The sequence below is a fragment of the Labeo rohita genome, chromosome 20 (genome assembly GCF_022985175.1).
Source record: "Labeo rohita strain BAU-BD-2019 chromosome 20, IGBB_LRoh.1.0, whole genome shotgun sequence".
NCBI classification, from domain to species: Eukaryota; Metazoa; Chordata; class Actinopteri; order Cypriniformes; family Cyprinidae; genus Labeo; species Labeo rohita.
This window is the reverse complement of record NC_066888.1, coordinates 12,335,826-12,355,713: the sequence shown is the minus strand read 5'-3', so window position 1 is coordinate 12,355,713 and position 19,888 is coordinate 12,335,826. Positions and strand designations below refer to the sequence as shown.

At 34.9% G+C, this 19,888-nt stretch overlaps 2 protein-coding genes across 9 annotated transcripts in view; one reads left to right on the top strand and one right to left on the bottom strand.

The window, feature by feature from the left end:
• snx17 (sorting nexin 17) overlaps positions 1-6,939 on the top strand; it is a 44,966-nt gene extending 38,027 nt beyond the window's left edge. For 2 of the 4 annotated variants that reach the window (XM_051138110.1, XM_051138108.1), the window contains exons 12-15: positions 133-210; positions 2,568-2,642; positions 2,730-2,771; positions 4,941-6,939. In XM_051138110.1, coding sequence (XP_050994067.1) covers positions 133-210; positions 2,568-2,642; positions 2,730-2,771; positions 4,941-5,060 — 315 coding nt within the window. In that variant the 3' untranslated portion in view covers positions 5,061-6,939. Of the gene's footprint in view, positions 1-132; positions 211-2,564; positions 2,643-2,729; positions 2,772-4,940 lie in introns of all 4 variants that reach the window. The other 2 variants (XM_051138109.1, XM_051138107.1) reach the window with 1 other exon arrangement.
• Positions 6,940-10,157: 3,218 nt separating this feature from the next.
• Positions 10,158-17,970, bottom strand: znf513a (zinc finger protein 513a). 5 transcript variants are annotated; one of them, XM_051139381.1, is made up of 5 exons: positions 17,776-17,970; positions 17,333-17,446; positions 15,352-15,534; positions 12,296-12,991; positions 10,158-12,229 (listed from the first exon to the last, which is right to left on the bottom strand). In XM_051139381.1, the coding sequence occupies exons 2-5, from the start codon at positions 17,370-17,372 to the stop codon at positions 11,460-11,462; spliced, it is 1,689 nt and encodes a 562-aa protein (XP_050995338.1). In that variant the 5' UTR covers positions 17,373-17,446; positions 17,776-17,970; the 3' UTR covers positions 10,158-11,459. The 5 variants fall into 5 exon arrangements, with proteins under 5 accessions (XP_050995338.1, XP_050995339.1, XP_050995340.1 ...); XM_051139382.1 differs by having other exon boundaries at positions 10,158-12,223; XM_051139383.1 differs by having other exon boundaries at positions 10,159-12,229; positions 15,352-15,486.
• Between the last annotated feature and the right edge of the window lie 1,918 nt (positions 17,971-19,888).

Genomic DNA, 19,888 nt, shown 5'->3' with positions numbered 1-19,888 from the left:
TGGATGATATTAGAAAATCTATACTAGTGTGTCTAAGTAAACACAATAGCCAATATAAACCAATAAATAATCTAAATTAATAAAGAACTAGTTGAGGACCATTGGACTCAATGTTTTTTTGTTTTTCCCCAGGCTATCATGATGAGTATCTGTCTGCAGTCTATGGTAGATGAGCTGATGGTGAAGAAATCTGGCGGAAACATTAAAAAGGTCAGTAGGTCTTTTCTCTTCTCGTAGCGACCTGCCAAATATCTGTAGAGTTTCTGAAATATCTTTCAGTCGGTGGATGCATCTGTTTTTTGTTACATGGATAATCTGATATTGAATGTTGGCTAAATCCTCTTTGTTTACTGGAGAGATTTGAGCAAATCTAGTTATGCAAAAGCAAGTTCACTACTTTTTTTCAACACAAAAGTCTATTCAAAGCAGAGGTTGTTTTTTTTCTTCCATATTGTGATGTAACCTGAGTAAAAAGGAAAAAATGTAGAGGCGGGTCTTGGTTTCATTCATCGGTTGTTGATTGGATGGAGCCAGATCAGAATGCAAGTTCATGATTGGTTGTAAGAAAGGGGTGTGGCTTATCAGACAAATAAATAATAGCAGAAGTCTGGTATACATCACCAGATAGAAGTCTGTCACCTCATCAAAAGACTGAGCTATGTATCCAAATATATATATATATATCTCCAAATATGGATTTTACTCGGATAAATGGGTCAGTATCACCACAGAGTGTCTTTCAACCCTCACAATACTCAAAAATGTTGGTCTTAATTTCGCATTCACTTTATGTCATGTCATAAATAGTAGACACTCAAGTACTATAGAAACATATTAGCATATTAGATAATTATGGGCCATTATTCAAAGCACAAACTGTAAGATATGTCCACCCTGTCATGGACATATATATTACTGTTTTCATTGCAGAATATAGATGCAAATGATGCATCTGAAAGGTATTATGTCCCTTTCCTAAACAGGGTTATTTGTTTGCTTTCAATATATAAATACATAAAAAATGTTATGTAAACCATGTGTTTTTAAAGAAACTCAATTTTACAATTTGCAAATGTATTTTTTACTTATTTGGAGAAAACTGTTTGGATGCAGGTTTTCGTTTGCATGTTATTGCCTCCACACCTAGATATGATTGAATTATCATTTAAATTTTTTAAAAAAATATCAAGATGACAGGGTGGACCAGCACATGATGGGGTGGACACATAAAGCAGAACACACAAAGCAGGACAAAATATGACAATGAAACATTTATTAAACTTAAAATAATAATAATAATAATAATATAATTACATTCTCAATCACATTGATATACCCTCACACCCCTCCCCCAATTTCTTTTTAGTTTTTAGCAATATTAACTACAAATGAATGCTTTGTCCACCCTGTCAAGTGCATGTCCACCCTATCAAGTCTGGCCGACAGTGTGGACATTTTTGAACAACAGGGTGGAGCTTCAATTAGCATATTAGCTTACAACAAACTGACACTAGCTAAATAGTTAGTCTGGTTGTTAAAAAGAATTTGGTATATTTAAATTTGCATATTTTGAAAATACTGTATTCTAATCACTTCCAGCAAATTTTATGCAGACAGGGTGGACATGTTAAGCTTAGGAAAAGCAAGTAAACAAACTCACACAAAGAAAATTTGTCAATTTGAAAATGTCACCAACTTACTCACCTCAGCCGTTGAAATTCCCACCATTGAAGACAAAAAAGGGGCAGATTCCCCAATACGACAGGGTGGACAACCATTCAAGGGACATGGACAAACTTGTCTTTTTTATTAAATAAAAATATCGTTTTTATTACCAAATGGTCAGTACACTCCAATTGAGTAATCTCTTATTTAACAAAATATTAATAGAAGAAATGAAATATAAAAATTTTGTGACTTTACTATATTCATACTCTCATTCATTCAAATTTAATGAGCAGTGCATGGGACATGGCAAAATAACACACATCCTCCTACACAAAACTGTAAAAATAAATCTAGAAAATGTATCTAAAGAGCCAAGTAATGCGTTTGTTATAAATATAAAAACATAGCCTAATATACACACCCTTTCATAGTCATTTTATGTTAAGTTATCATGCAAATGAGTTATTTATGTACAGGACACCAAAAGGCACCCTACAGTGATATTAACCCTAATATCCAATATTAGGACATCCAACGTATGTCTAAACACACACATCCGATTCCCCTCAGAACCCCCAATGCGAGGGAGACATGTTTGAACATAAAGATGTTTTATTGCTGGCGTGCTGTACTATATGGGCTTGCATTTTATTGAGATGTACACTTATACATTCAGGAGCTGGTTTTCAACACCTGCCCCATGAATTTTATAAATACAACAGATTCGCTAATAAAAGCTACATTTATATTTCTCAGCAATGAGGTGATAACTTCAGACATGCCAAAAAATCAGATATATTCAAAAGACCAGATCTGTGCATTAAGACTTGCAGTGTAAATGCAGCTTAGAAGGGAATTGTGTATCTTTTTGTCTAAGTTTGTGATTTTGTTTCCAGCAGATGCAGAAGAAGCGACTGAATGGCACGTTCCAGCGGTCTGATAGCCAGCAAGCTGTGAAGTCTCCTCCATTACTGGTGGGCATAGAGGATTTTTCTAATGCATCTACATTTGATATGGAAGATGTACCATAGTTGACGTGATTATGCATGACTGTTTTTCAGGATTCCCCTGATCCCAGCCGTGAACAAGTAGTCAAACTCTCTGTGAGTTGTCGATGTTTTTCTTACAATAGAAATATCTTCTATAACATTTTGTACCAGCGTTATTTTAATATTATTTATACACATAATAGTGTTAATTAACTTGAGCTTTTATTTGTACATTTTCAGTGTTTATTGTAATTAGTCATTTCAGTACACAAGTTTAAACTTTTTTTTTTTAAGGCTACATTTCTATTCTAAATGTTTATTTTAGTTCTAGTAACCATTTATAATTTAAGCATAAAGTTTTTTTCATTTAATAAACACTGTCGTTCAAAAGTTTGGGATTAGGAAGGTTTTTAAAATTTTGAAAGAAGTCTCTTATGATCAAGGCTAAATTTATTTGATCAATCTGTAATATTAACCGTGTTCTATTTTAATATACTTAAATACTTAAAATATAATTTATGTGTGATCAAAGTTGAATTTCAGGAGTTATTACTCCAGTCTTGGTCACATGATCCTTCAGAAATCATTCTAATATCTTGATTTATCATCAATGTTGAAAACAGTTTTTGCTGCTTAATCATTTTTTTAGAACCTGTAACATTTTTTTCAGGATACTTTGATTAATAAAAATAAAAACTTTAGCCACGTTTAGCCGCTAAACTTCCTAACTACCACATTATAAGGAAAGGAGATCGCAAAGATTCATAAAAAAAAAACCTTATACTCCCTTCTGCTGATGATTCACGCGAACATACATTGATATATGTATATCGGGAGGCGCATTCCCTTCACAAACAAACGTATTCTACTGCATCTTCAGCGGCTCAGATGTCGGGAGTAAATGACGACCACTATGTTCATTAACACAACACAACACCTCAATCACTCAATTTAACTTATATCCCTGCTCCGGCATCGAAACTATAGAGGTTATTGGACTCTGACAGCTGGTCTGAGGTAAGACGCTCATGTCAATCAACTATCGCGGGAGCGGCCTCTGTTGGTGTGATGCCACACTGACACGCATCTGAGAATGGCTCGATTTGAAAAAGAGGATATTATTTTTACAGATTAATTAAAAACTACTCCATGGATTTTTTTCATTAAAGGGTAGATTTGTACATACACTGCCAACACACATTAATGTTCAAACAACATGTAAAAGTGAACTTTGCATCCGATGACCCCTTTAACTACTGTCTTTGCTGCTGATCTTTGATGATCCAGTTCAAACATACTAATGAGAAATATGACTTTAGATAAAATAACATGTGTGACCCTCGACCACAAAACCAGTCTTAAGTCGCTGGGGTATATTGTAGCAATAGCCAAAAATACATTGTATGGGTCAAAATTATTGATTTTTGTTTTATGCCAAAAATCATTTGGATATTAAGATCATGTTCCATGAAGATATTTTGTAAATTTCCTACTTAAATACATCAAAACTTAATTTTTGATTAGTAATATGCAATGTTAAGTACTTTATTTGGACAATTTTGAAGGTGATTTTCTCAATATTTAATTTTTTTACAGTTGTATCTAGGCAATATTTTGTTCTATCATAGCAAACCATGCATAAATGGAAAGCTTATTCATTCAGCTTTCAGATGATGTATAAATCTCAATTTGAAAAAATTGACCCTTATGACTGGTTTTGTGGTCCAGGGTCACATTTGTGCTTTGTTTTTTCACTGCTGAACAGTGTTGGACCTTATTCTTGTGCGTTCTACTTAATTACGTAAATTTACTTTTCCTTTAGCCTGAGGCTGATTCATTTCACTTTTTGGTGTGAAAGGGCTTTTACATTTGCTAAAAATAGAGCTTTTTGTATTAAAAATAACCAAGCAAGCCCCGCCTAGATTTAAAAAGTAACGCAAATGTAACTCAAAAGTAACATAACGCATTACTTTTAAAAGCAACTTTCCCCAACACTCGTGTAATGGCTGGTGAAATTTTTAGCTTTCATGAAAAGAACAAACTATATTGTAAAGTTATTTTAAATTTTTATAATATTTCACAGTATTAAAATATATTTTTGTGTATTTTTGATCAAATAACCTTGATGAGCCTAAGAGACTTTAAAAAAAAAAAAAAAATCACTGATCCCAAACTTTTGAACTTCTGCTTTTTAATTAAGCAAAGAAATATTTGTTTTAGATGATACTTTTGTTTATACGTGTCTCATGGTCTCTTTATGTATTTATTTATTTATTTCCACAGACCAAGCTGTCTTCTGTCTCCCTGAGAGGACTCAGTTCTTCCAACTCAGCCAGTGACATCAGTGGCAATGATTTCCATGGAAACTATGCCTTTGAAGGTATAGGGGACGATGACCTGTGATGGAGTCATCCTCAAAGACTGGACTAAAGGAGGCAGATTCATTTAGCGGTTTCTCTGCGCTGAGTGTAGTTTAATAGATGCCCGGTTCTGCAGTATCGTAATCCCTTTCTAAAAGAAAAAAAAATGATATCAAGAGTCTCAAAAAATGGCCTATGAAGTACATAATTTTGACTCAAGTCTCTCATTACTTTTACAAGAGGTCTTAGATTCAGTGCTTGTGCAATTAAAGTAAAAAAAAAATTGGGTAATTTCAGATTTGAGGCATAATTAGAGACAACGTCAGCGGTTAAATTAATACAGGGTTACATAGGCACCTCAGGGCAAGTTACTACATTCAAAAGCAGCTGTGATGAAAGTTTCTTCAGAAGACGGGCTTTATTGAATCGTACTTCCTTACTAGAGACACAAAACTGTGCTTTTTCTCTCATATGTCATCATTTGGCAGGCACAAAATTCCTGTTCTCTCATTTTCCATGCATACCAGCAAACTGTTAATGTGTTTCTTTTAAAATCAGTTGAGAATATTATTTAATAGAGATGTGCTTCGTATCGTCCGGTGTGCCAATGTTGCTCAACCTATTGCGCGGTAGCGACGATATGACTTATAGCGTGGCCTATCTCCGCAGCTTCCTGTTTTCTTCACGAGAGGTAAACTGGACCTGACACCTACTGCATATTCATTGCATATCCTAGATGAAAGTACAAGATCAGAATTTAAATCACCCTCTTTATTGTGGCCTGCTTTCTCTCTGCCTTATGCTGATTCAGACGCCTTACAGTTTAACTTCTCACATTTAAATGTAGCGCCGGGCACAAGTTGGCTGAAAAGCTTCTCTCATTCTGGCCTCAGCTGTGCCATGAAATCTTGCTTTGTTTTGAAGTGTTCGGCAGGCCCACTTGCACTAGCTGAACTCCATGTCTTTTTTGCACAGTATTAAGAAAGATAGATGGCTTGGGTATTTATTGAGATGTTAACTTTGGGGAAAACATCCTGGAACATTCGCAAGAGGGTTGTTGGTCTATTTTGTGTGTGTGCGCGTGTGTGCATTTTGTCTGTGTTCTGTTATTCGAACAAATATATTAAAAAGGTTTCTCATAAATGCCAAAATTATAGTTCACTAAAGCATTTTGCACAAAAATCATGGTAATGTCACTTTTATAAATGTACATGCAATTAAAAAGTATTCTGAATATTCACTAATATCTGTATTATCTTAGTATATTACAAACTAGTACAGTTGATCAAATATAATCCAGGCTGTGTAAAAAAAAAAAAAGATTAGAAACTAACATTTATCAGTGTTTACAAAATTGTAGGAAATTGTTGGAAAAGAAGTGTTTACAAATTTCACACCTAAATTTCTGTGATTGTCTTAGTACACTTTATATATTTTGAAGAATATCATTCTTTTGTTTTTCTTTTTATTATATACATATAATCCATTTTGTATTTTACTAAATACATTGTGGCAATCATCTCAGAGGACTGTGATCACATGGTGCTTGGGAAATGGCTGTATTTCAAATTTATGCTGGGGGTTTGACTGCAATGAATGAAATTCCCATATTCATACCAGATATAAATATATGATTCCTCCCACGCGCAGGATGCATTTAATGCGAAGGTTGTTCTCATGTCTGTGTGCTGTATGGCTGATTATTTGAGCAGATGACTGTAATTTGTGATTGCCATGTTGAGTATGTTCACCAGCATCATCATCATCATCTAGGCTGAAAAGGGTAAACCATCTGTACTCTTCAACCCTGTACATCTCTCATAAATCAGTATGATTTACTTTTCAAATTCTCATTTCATTTTAAAAACAAGAATGGAAGTTAGAGCCTTCTGCGTTTCAATAAATTTAGGTGCCAAACAATGCTACTCTGTGTTGTTTTCTGTTCCTTGGTTTAATAACACAAGCCTGATGGGTTGTGTTATTTCAGCATGTGTGATTATCATACATAGGATTGCCTGTAGACACATTGGATCTCATTAATGAAACCTGCTTTCGCACGTAAAACATACCTTCCCGAAAACACACTTCCGGTGTCACAAACATTTCGTATTCCATTAATACTACGTAAATTACGTGTCTAGGAACGCTGTGGAATCTTCTGGACTCCCTTCTCAGGTTTGGCTCCAGTATATTTCATGAATACAAAAAGATTAAAAGGCCATATGCCTAACAATAAATTAAACGCTTTGATGGCAAAGCGTTTTTCCAGCGAAGACGTTTTGGTTGCTAAGCTTTGGAATATTAACGGCAGAAACGTATTATTAGTATCTCATTTTGAATAATCACTGAATATAAAAATGCAGTAACCAGTAATATTAACTAATACGTTGTTGTTTAGTCATTGTGCAAGTAGCTACCGTTGGATAGTTGGTCGGTGTAGCGTTTTTCCCGCCTCTCCTCCATGGACACAAGCCTGTGATCATCATCATAAATCCTTTAAACTGTTTTATATTTTGATTTTTAAAAATGTGTATGTGCATTTATAACACTATAGTGCATTTATAACACACGTTAACGCTATGCGAGGGTGTTTCTAATGCTGTGTCTATGGGAGTGAGGGTACATTTGACATCAGTCTCTCCCAAATTTTTTTCCTTTGAATGAAATGTCCATTGATTTGATGGCTGTGTAAAAAGCGACAGTGACGACTGACGAGCTAAAAAATCAACTTCTTGATGCACTCGTAGTGCATCAAAATTCACTGTTAACATTTTCCAATAAAGAACAGAACGTTTTACGCACCATTTACACCTGGAAGGTAGCAAGTGCACTTTTTTTTTTTCATACCAGCTAACATTTTGAAAGTACTAACATTGTCATGAATTTTAAAGTTTACATCAGAGTGGCTTTACGAATGACTTACACAAAAATTCGTTCTGCTCGTTTCATGAATGAGGTCCAGTGACTCTTGTGTTTAGCTAGTGTGTCAAAATCCACTCAGTAAACTTTAGGTTCAAAGTCTAGGCCAGGGGTCATCTAACATGTTCCTGGAGAGCCAGGATCCTGCAGAGTTTAGCTCCAACTTGCCTCAACACACCTGCCTGGAAGTTTCAAATATACATAAGCTGCATCCAAAAACTGGAAAATGGTACCTTTGGAGGACACATCTCAAGGTAGTGAAGGATCTAACGATCCTCAAATGCAAACTGTGTGTGTTTTGCCTCAGAGCAACCAAATATTTTGTGTTGTGTTTTGCTTTCTTTTTATATATTCTTCAGTTATTCTTTATTCATTTAGAATCATTAATCACTTCATCATTTTATTATTCCATTTAATCATTATAATCATTTATATATTCATTTTATTGATTCATTAATTGATTAGTAATTCATATTATATTACAGTTGTTTTTTATATATTTTTTTCCATTGTTGTTTAGTCTTATGACTGTGTAGCTTCAAGGGCTGTTTGTCTTCATGAATAAGAGATACAAGGGAATGTTTATAGAAACTCAAGGTTTATGGGATGTTGTGAATCAGTTTGGTATAACAATACTTGAATTTGTGTTCTCCAGACGAAGTCTGAGCATTGAGACATACGCAACTAAAACTATTCAATAAACTCTGCTCCTTTTTACCATCATTACTTTGTCTCATGCTTCTACTCTTTTCTGGCTTCCATCGGTCAACTCCCTAACTGACAGAAACCTGCTGTTATTGTGGGTTAGAGTCCCGCATCTACTGCGGGTTAGAGTCCTGCATCTTTTGTTAGTGGGGTTGGGGTAACTACAGCTTGCTGACTAGTTGTTCTGTTACCAGAAAGACTTTTTATTTATTTATAACTATTATATTTTCTGACGGGATCTGGTGTCCAGGGCTGGATCCTAATTGTCCGGCGTGTGGACAAGATCTAACAGTAGGAAGGCAGCAAGGCACATTCAAATCTAATGTTAGCTTCACTTCCTGCCTCCTGAGATACCTTCATCTGGTCAGTTTTTTGAAGGCATCCAGGGTTGGCAGGTTTTCACAACAAAACCCACCCAATTGCTACTCAAACTGGCCCAGTTGCATTTCAAGGGGGTTCCTCAGTAAAAATCGTGTTTTTTTTTTGTTGTTGTTGTTTTTTTTTTTTTTTTGGCGGGGTTCCCTTGGTACAGTTCATATTCCGGGGGAAATAACGTTATTGGGGGCACTTTAATCTGTGGAAATGAAAACTAACCTGTGGCAACCCGTTAAAGTAGCACAATTCCGTGGGAAAATCACAGACTTGGCAACACTGAAGGCAGCATAGATGTATGCTTTGCTGCCTTTGATATCCTACAATCCTGTGCGTGATGTTTGAGCTGAAAAATAAAGACGGCGTCTGAACGCTAGTCAGTTTGGGTGTAAATGTAGATTTCTAACTAACTTTTTTGCACTTCTGATGTCATTTCTAGCAAGAAATAAATATTATAGTAATTAAATATTCACTTAGTTATCATCAGAGGTCATTCTATTTAGTTGTAGATCATTAAACCATTACACTGCCTCAGAAGCATGTCTAAAATCAAAATCAAAATTTGCACTGTGCCTTTGTGCACAAATACTGCCTACGGACTCATTGCCGGATAACAAGGCAACAAGTCAGTTGCCTAGGTTTTCGGATGTACTGTAGCCATAGTAAGACCTTGATTGATTAGCTTGTTCAGGTGTGTTTGATTAGGGTTGTAGCTAAACTGTGCCGGACACCCGCCCTTCAGGACCAAGTTTGGTGACCCCTGGTCGAGGCTAAAAACACCATTAGCATGAAATGTAGCTTTTTGACCTCCTACAAGTTCATCATTCTATGATCAGATTGTCAAATTTCTTTTTAATGAAAGCTTTTGCTTCAAAACAGGCTCTAACACTTCAGAAAAACAATCTGAAACTCATTCCCACGATCTAACAGCATGAAGATCACTGCAAGAGTTGTTAGTGCTCTGGTGCTGCCCGGGGCTCTGTCTTCATTAGCATGTTTACCGGAGCTGTTCGCAGCAGAGCGCGGGGAGGATTACAGCTCTCATTATGGAAGTGTGAGGATTACACACTGCCTGTCTCAGCCTCTTAATCATATCCTGCTGGTCTATTAGTAACTTACTTTTGAGCAGTTTTGTACCTGAAAATGGCAAAAGAGGCCAGGAAGTTTCAACACGAACTCTTTTATTTAAGGATATTTAAGGCATTAATGAAACCACTGCATAATAACAAGAAAACACTCAAGCACCACACACCTACAAGATTTTGTCAATGTTCAGTCGTTTTTGGCAACCTGAAGGTTTAAATGCATATTAGTGTTTACGGTAACTCTCGTCCTTCAGTATAGCTAACAATGCCACGGGTGGCAAATACATGCCAAACATTCCTCAGAGATAAAAAATAAAATCACATACAAAAATAAAAGCTCTATGTTCAGCATCACACGAATACCCACTATGCACCATTTTGCTTCAAGTAAACTCAGACAAATGGCATTTTACACAGTCAAAAAGATACACACAACAATAAAAGGCAACACAACCCCCCAGAATTATTGAAATGATCAAAGATGACAACATAATGCTCATCTGTAAAGACATTTTCATCAGTAGGGTTGAGAATATCTTTGACGGACAAATGATCAATCACATAAAACCTCAAAAGAGCCAACCAAGGTAAACTTAAGTGCATGCAATGTAGCTCCAGGCCTAAAGAGGTACTTCCTATGGCAGTGGTGCAGTAGTGTCTGTTTGGCACTGATAAATGAACCACAATCAGGCTCAGAACGCTCTTAGAGAGCTTTGTGTAACACAAACTGCCTTGTTCAAAGGCATTAATCAGGAGTGTCCAAACCCGCTCCTAGAGGACCTGCTCCTACATAGTTCATTGCCAACCATCTCCCACAAATCTGGCAGAAAGTTTCAAGCAATCCTAAAGGCTCTGATTAGCCATTTAAGGTGCGTTTATTTAGAGAAGGGCTGCCCAAACTCAGTCCTGCAGAGTTTAGCTCCAACCCCAATTTAAACACACCTGAACCAGCTAATCAAGCTTTTACTAGGCATACTAGAAACTTACCGGCAGGTGTATTAAAGCAAGCTGGATTTAAACTAGCTAATCACAGTCTTACTAGGCATGCTAGAAACTTCCAGGCAGGTGTTGGAGCTAAACTCTGCAGGACACCGACCCTCCTAGGACCAAGTTCGGAGACCCATGGTCTAGAGGAAGGTTGGCCCTCCAGGAGCAGACCTGGACAACCCCTGTATTAGGACATTCATGTAACTGTCTTTTAATTTGTGCATGACTTCATGTAGCAGCTCGTGGACAATTTCAAGAAATGTCTAAAATAATACTTTCAAAATAACTCTGGGAACAAAGAAAAAGAAGAACAACCAACAAAACACTTCTGTAACTGTAAAATCTCATATGGACAGCTGTCTTGCAATAAGAGGCTACACCTCTTCCTCGTCCTCCACCTCTTCCTCATTTCCAGGCATCTGCACTTTAACCCAGCCATCTGTAGTCAGGCTGTGCTTCTTCTGATGTCGTTTGTAGTTGTCCCAGTGGCCAGTGGTGTAGCCACACTCTTGGCACTTATGGGGCTTTTCGCCCGTGTGGCGCAACATGTGCCGCTTCAGGTTCATACTCTGGTTGCAGCTGTAGTTGCAGATTGCGCACTGAAAAGGTTTGGCCCCCGAATGTACCCGCTGGTGCCTCTTGAGATTAGCCAGGTTGCCGCAGGCATAGTCACACAAGTGGCACTTGTAGGGTTTCTCGCCAGTGTGTACTCGATGGTGCCGCTTGAGGTTGTCGAAGTGGGCGGAGGCATAATCGCACTGCGGACACTTGTATGGCTTCTCTCCACTGTGGGTCTTCATGTGCCGGGCCAGGTGGTTCGGGTAATGGGTGAGGAAAGGGCAGGCGGCACAGGTGTAGACCTTGTCCCCTCGCTCAGCGGGGCATCCGGGTGTGTCCTTAGTTAGCATTTCTAGGGTGCACTTTGCGCATATCTGAGCTGAGGATCCATCCTCGTCATCAAGGGCCATACCGCACAGCCGACAGGTGAAGGGGAAGAACATAGGGGGTAAGGGGGCAGGTCCAGACGCAGTCTGTCCTGACTGCAACACCCCTGGTGATGACTGCTGCGCAAGCCTGAGGCCATCAAGATTGTGCAAGTAGTTCCCATCCCTTCCCACATGGGGTCGCGGGGCAGCACCTGCAACTGAAGGATTTTGAATTTAAACTCTTTTCGATGTTCCTTCATTGGGTAAAGCAAAACCTTACTTACCTTCGGTAGGGGTAGGAGCTGCTTCCCTTTCCTTCTGACCTGCAGTAGTGTGGTTTAAACCATTGCCATTTACTGGCTGAGGGGCACTCTGACCCGGGCTTGCAGCTGCATGCATACGCTGGTGCCTCTTCAGGTTCCCTAAGGAACTGCAAGCAAACGTGCAATGGTTGCACTTATAGGGCTTTTCCCCAGTGTGTATGCGCAAGTGTCTTTGCAGGTTCACTAGCTGTGCCGACGCATAGGAGCACAGCGGACATCCGTACGGCTTTTCGCCGTTGTGCGTCTTCATGTGCCTCTTAACGTGGTTAGTGTAGCGTGACGTGAAACCGCAGAGCGTGCACGAGTGGAGCTTTAGGGAACCATCCTCGCCACCAGCGCCCTCATTCCCTCCCCCTCTAGGCTCCGCTTGCAAGCCTAAGCCCGAGCAGAGCTTCCTGTCCACAACGCCATCCGCATTCCCTTTGCAGCAGCGCATGCAAAAGGGCCCCACCAAGTCCATGCCGGGTCCCAGGGGGTCTTCCAGGAGCTGTCCACAACCCCTGCAAGAGAGGTAAGAGGGAAAGGCAGACTCAGAAACCCTCTCTTCACGCTCGCTTTCGGTCGCGCGCAGGTCGTCAGCGTCACTCTCCATACTGAGGCGGCTGAAGGGGGAGCTCTCCTCGTCTCCCAGGGGGAAGCCAGGCAGACTGATGTCAGCTGTACAGGACCACAGCAGGAAACTACATTACATTATGCAACTGTATAGATATGTCAGCAAGCATTCAAATACAACAGAAAGGACAGTATTTCAGTATCTTTAATATGGTTGGCAGTAAGATTAGTATCTTACTATTATGTATTACTAAAGACAAATGCACACATAAAAAAGCTATACCTCTTATGCAAGATCTGTAATTATCAAAAACCTCATTGATAGTACAAATTAAAAAAAAATATCAACAGCTGAGGTTGGAGGAAAAATATTTGGCATTTATACTTACCCACTAAGCCAGTGGACAAACGTTAAGTAAACTCTGCTAGCAACAAATAAAAGGTGGTACTCCAACAAAGCACAAGGCTACAGTGTTTCTGCTCACTGTCTTTCCGTGAAACGTTGGTTTTCTCTGCAAGGTCCTCGTGCACATGCAATATGTAGAAATGTGTGAGTCTGAAGTCTGAACGGGCCTTTATATCGCCCATTTCAGAAACCCCAGGTGGATGATTACCCAGCCTAATGATAATGATGATGACTATAATGGTCCTGCTGATGATGATGATGATGATGATGATGAGGGGGAGATGATGATGATGATGATGACAACTATGATAAAGACCCTGAGAGGAGATGATGATGATGATGACGACTAAATGCCTTATTATAATGTGCCCTTGATGGTGATGACTGTCTTGATGACCCTTATATAATAGTGGTGGCACACTGTATTTTTTCCTGATTTGCCATTTTGAAATGGTATGTTCTGTCAGAATGCCAAAAGCAGAGAAAATTTCCAGAACGGTAGGCTCACTTCTCCCATCTGTACATGAAAAATCACACTGCTTGCTGACAGACAGAATGCAGCACGTTTGCATAATAGCACTAATATTACAAGTCAGTCTTTGCAGTTAATGTGCCATATTGAGAACATATGGTCCCTCATGAATGCCAGCAATTCAGCAGACTGAAACATGTTTAAAATCCTCAAGATTTAGCAGTAGCCATCATATAAATGGTATTGTCAATTAATAATTTTATTTATTAATTTTAAATATTAATTTTATTAAAATCTAAAAATGTACGGTTGAAGTCAAAAGTTTACATACACCTTGCAGAATCCGCAAAATGTTAATTATTTTACTAAAATAAGAGTGATCATACAAAATGCATATTATTTTTTATTTAGCACTGACCTGAATAAGATATTTCACATAAAAGATGTTTACATAGACCACAAGAGAAAATAATAGTTACATTTATAAAAATTACCTTGTTTAAAAGTTTGCATACTTGATTCTTAATATTGTGTTGTTCTTAATATTATGGTGTTGTGTTGTTACACAATAATATTGTATTGTTAATGATCCACAGCTGTGTTTTTTTAGTGATAGTTGTTCATGAGTCCATTGTTTGTCCTGAACAGTTAAACTGCTCACTGTTCTTCAGAAAAATCCTTAAGGTCCCACAAATTCTGTTTTTATTTATTTATTTATTTTTAGCATTTTTGTGTATTTGAATCCTTTCCAACAATGACTGTATGATTTTGAGATCCATCTTTTCACACTGTGGAAACTGATGGGACTCATGTGCAACTATTACAGAAGGTTCGAACACTCACTGATGCTTCAGAATGAAACACAATGCTTTAAGAGCTGGGGGTGAAAACTTTTGAACAGACTGAGCATGTGTACATTTTTTCTTATTTTGCCTAAATATCATATTTACTCATATAATACTGCCCTTCGGAAGCTACAGAAGATACTTGCATGTTTCCCAGAAGACAAAATAAGTTCAGTTTACCCTCATCTTCAAATTAAAAAAGTTTTCACCCCTGGCTTTTAACACATTGTGTTTCCTTTTGAAGCATCAGTGAGTGTTTGAACCTTCTGTATTAGTTGCATATGAGTCCCTCAGTTGTTCTCAGTGTGAAAAGATGGATCTCAAAATCATACAGTCATTGTTGGAAAGGGTTCAAATACACAAAAATGATGATAAAAGAGATTTTTCTATCTTTCTAAAGAACAGGACAAAAAAGGGACTCATGACCAACTATCACTAAACCAAAAAAAAAAAAAAAAAACACACATAGCTGTGGATCATTCATGTAACAACACAGTATTAAGAATCAAGCGTATGTGAAATTAATACTAAAGTACTAAATAAAAAAATAACATGCATTTTGTATGATACCTCTTCAGATTATGCCACATGTTTCCAAGGTGTTTGTCTAATATTCACTACAGTTTTTTTTGTAGAATTATAATTTTTACATTTTACCATTCCTTATATTTTTTTTTTCCATGACAGTTAAACCTTTTAATGTTCTCTACCGAAGTTAGGCATAGAAACTCATGTAACTCACCTGAGAACTTTTCAAGGCCTATGATCTTGTTGTCATTGTCAGGATCTGAAAACTCAAGTTCTTGTCCCAGGAGAAAGTCGCTCTCAAAGGTAAGGCTTGCTGGGCGTACAGTGCCTAAACCATCTTCAGAATCCACTGAAAGCAAACGGTCATGGTCAACTTCAGCAGCAATGGCATTCAACACTGAAAGAAGATCATGCAACCATCAGTATTTCTTTGTGTGCCATTTCTCATCTATATCTTAATAATAACGCTTGTTGGTGTTGTTGTCTAAACGTGTGTATTTTTATTGCATTTTTTACAATTACTTTTGAGTGTTTATTTCAGCGTTTTTTTCACTGTTTGTCTTTATGATGATTTATTATTATGCTTTATTCAACCAACTTGTGCTGAATTTTACATTTATTATACAAACAAGAATACTTACTGAAAAATTATGTTCATTTGTAATAATTAAAAATTGGGTTAATCACTAAAATAAATGTCTTTCATGATTTAATTTCTCATTTCCACCAAGTCACAATTTGTTTATTGTGAAGAGGAAATTTTATTTTATTCAGACACAATATTTTTCATAATATGACAAAATTACAGCTTGACTGGAAATACAATAACAAACAATTAGTGTTAATTATTTTTGCACACATCATGTTCATATTTAATCCCATCTATTTTTATAGTTTATCTTGGTAACACTTTACAATAAAGTGTCATTTGTTAACATTAGTTAATGTATTAACTAACATGAACAAACAATGAACAATACATTTATTGCACAATTTATTAATCTTTGTTAATGTTAGTTAATAAAAGTGTTCGTTCATTGTTTGTTCGTGTTAGTGCATTAACAAACACAATTTTACTTTAATGTTAACTATGCATTAGTATTATTAATGCAGTAGTATTAATTTTTAATTATCATAACTTAAAAATATAGTATTTTTATGATGAATTTTTATATTTTAGCATTTACAAGGGTAAAAAAAAACAACAACTTATATACATATCTAAAAAAAAAAAGAAAAAAAAAAGAAATAGTAAAAATAAACCAAGAAGGCAATGTAATTTCTTTTATTTCAAGACAATTTTAATGTGTTCTTCATATAACAAAAAAGGAAAAATAAGTTAAAGAAACAACTTATTATGCAGCATTCACTAGGCCAGTAACAGGCTCTGGCTTTATTATAATTTTACTGCCATCTGCTGGACAAGACTGAAAATAGGTACAACTTTTTTAAAAAAGAAAGGGGAAACAATGAAACAACCAATACTTTTGTAGCAGGCTATGTTTACAGAAAGTAAAATATTATTCAGTCATTTACAATGACAGTCATTTACCAGTTAAGGAAGGAATATCTTTAAACTACTTAAAATTAAAATGAATTAAGCCGTGAAGACAGCTAAATTCAGCTTTTCTTTATAATCTGACACAAAAACAGACATAAACCTTAGTTTTGTTAGTCACATTATATTTTTTTAATTAAAAATAAAATTATTATTATTATTATTTTTTTTAATTAAGGACACTGGATACACAGGAATATAATCATCAGAAGAATCTAGCAGTCAGCTTGTCTGAAATGCCTGAAATCACAATTCAAAATCAAGTCAAAACAGATGGCAGTGCAATTATTGTTTATGTCCATACAAATGAATTACCACTTATTAATAATTACATTAATAGAAATTACATTATATACAGCTTATTATTATTATTATTATTATTATATTATAAACTAATTATAATCCTACAGCCAACCAGTTGTGTCCCAGCTATTACTGTAACAAAAGTGTCTGTTAAATGACAGCTAATGTTCAGGTAATGGTTCAATTCCAAGAGCACATGACAGTTTTAACTATAACCAGTTTCTATGATTTTTCTCTGAATTAGTAAACACCAACAAAACCTAAACGCACGTGAGAGGAATGAAACACACTTCAAATCATTCAGCTGATAACATTAGATAAAAAAGCAGCTTACACTTGACTGGTTGTGGATTCTGTTGTTTTCTTCTTGGCATCTTCCAGTTAGCCTTTTTATTTGCAACCTCCTCTGGATTCCCTCGAAAACAATCAACTCATTCTCCAAAGTATCCTTTAAAAGCATCGAAATAACACACGTTACTGCCAAAGCACGTCAACACAACCCATATAACAGATACCTGACGCATCTAGGGGCTAACATGCTAATCTTACAGTGGCATATAAGATAAATAAGACTTGCGTCATTTACAGCAAATAGATAAAAGACATATTAAACTCGTAGCGCGACAAAATGCATGTGTGTATTCATGTTGTACACGTACTGAACTGCATGAGTCTTTCCGCCCAGCCTGTATGTTTATTCAGTCGATATGTTAGACACAAATCTAAACAGTCAACTCCAGCTTATATTGTCAAGCTCAGCAGATGTCATAAATATACCTGCTCTTTCTGCCTGACACGTCAAATAACAGTTCCCGACGAGGCAAAACAGCGGCGTTTGACGGGGCGCTACTGCTCACAGTCCGCCATTCCATAACACATCGACCACAAAGAAAGGCAATTAATGCTCTTTTTTCATAACTTAATTGATTTCCAAATTGCCATTGTATACATTTTCTTCCGCTACGTTGCGTACATCCGTTTCTCCAGTTACGCGTTTCCGGGGACGTTGCTGCTCTATTTTTGTATTTCTCTTTTTATGGAATGTCGTCCGATAATGTAGCTGAAATAAAGGAAAGCCTAGTGATAGATTTAATGGTATTTAAATTCTTTTTTGTTTTGTTTTTTCTTCTTTTTTCTAACCGCATTTGATTCATTTTTGTGGGCGCAATAACTATAATAATAATTCTTACGTCTTATATTATTATGACAACATTATTATATTATTTTATATTATATTATATTATAAACAGCTGTCTATATTTTAACATTTTTTCTATACTATTCGTGACCTAGCAAAAGTCGTATTATTATAAGAACATTATTATATTATATTATATTATATTATATTATATATTATATTATATTATGTATATAATTCTTACTTAAATTTATTACGACAACATTATTATATTATTATACAACAACAGTTGATATTTTAATATTTTCTTTCTATATTATTCGTGACAGCAAAAGTCTCATAATTATGACAACATTATGATATGATATGATATGATATGATATGATATGATATTATAAACAACTGTCCATATTTTACCATTTTTTATATACTATTCGTGACTTAGCAAAAGTTGTATTACTATAAGAACATTATTATATTATATTATATTATATTATGCATATAATTCTTACTTAAATTTATTACGACAACATTATTATATTATTATACAACAACAGTTGATATTTTAATATTTTCTTTCTATATTATTCGTGACAGCAAAAGTTGTATTATTATAAGAACATTATTATATTATATTATATTATATTATATTATGTATATAATTCTTAAATGTATTACGACAACATTATTATATTATATTATATCATTATACAACAACAGTTGATATTTTAATATTTTCTTTCTATATTATTCGTGACAGCAAAAGTCTTATTATTATGACAACATTATGATATGATATGATATGATATGATATGATATGATATGATATTACATTACATTACATTATTATTATCAGAAATAACTATGTATAACTCTTACTCAAATTTATTTTGACAGCACTATTATATATTATATTATATTATATTTTATTAATATTATATTATATTATTATCAGAATCAGAATCAAAAATAACTATGAATAATATTATATTATATTATTAAGCAACGGTCAATATTCTAACATTTTCTTTCCATACTATTCATGCCATAGCAAAAGTAACTCTTATTTAAATGTATTATGACAATATTATATTATATTATATTATATTATATTATATTATATTATATTATATTATATTATATTATGTTATATTATATTATATTATATTATTATCAGAATCAGAATAACTCTGAATAATTCTTATTTAATTTTATTATGAGAACATCATTACTAATTATTAATATTATTATATATTATATTATATATTATATATATTATATATTATATTATATAGGCCTATTATTATAGAGGCCAAAAGCAAAAGTCTGTTATGCATAATACACATCCATCGTCCCAATTATTATTAATTATACATTAAATATATTAGTATTATTGCAATGTTATGTAATAATATAGTACCATTATATGAAATAGTTTGCTATTATTGGTGCGCAAGTTATATTTATCTGCACATTTATATTTTGCTAAATTACTATATATATATATATATATATATATATATATATAAAATATATATATATATATATATATACACATATACATATATATATATATATATATATATATATAATTTTATTACTTAATCTATAATAATATAATATAATATAATATAATATTCAAGTAAACCAGTAAAGAGAAAGAAAAAATGAAAGAGAAAAATATTTTTTTAAATGATAAAATAATATATGTAAATGAATAATAAAAAAAATGGAAAAAAATAAACGTTTTTG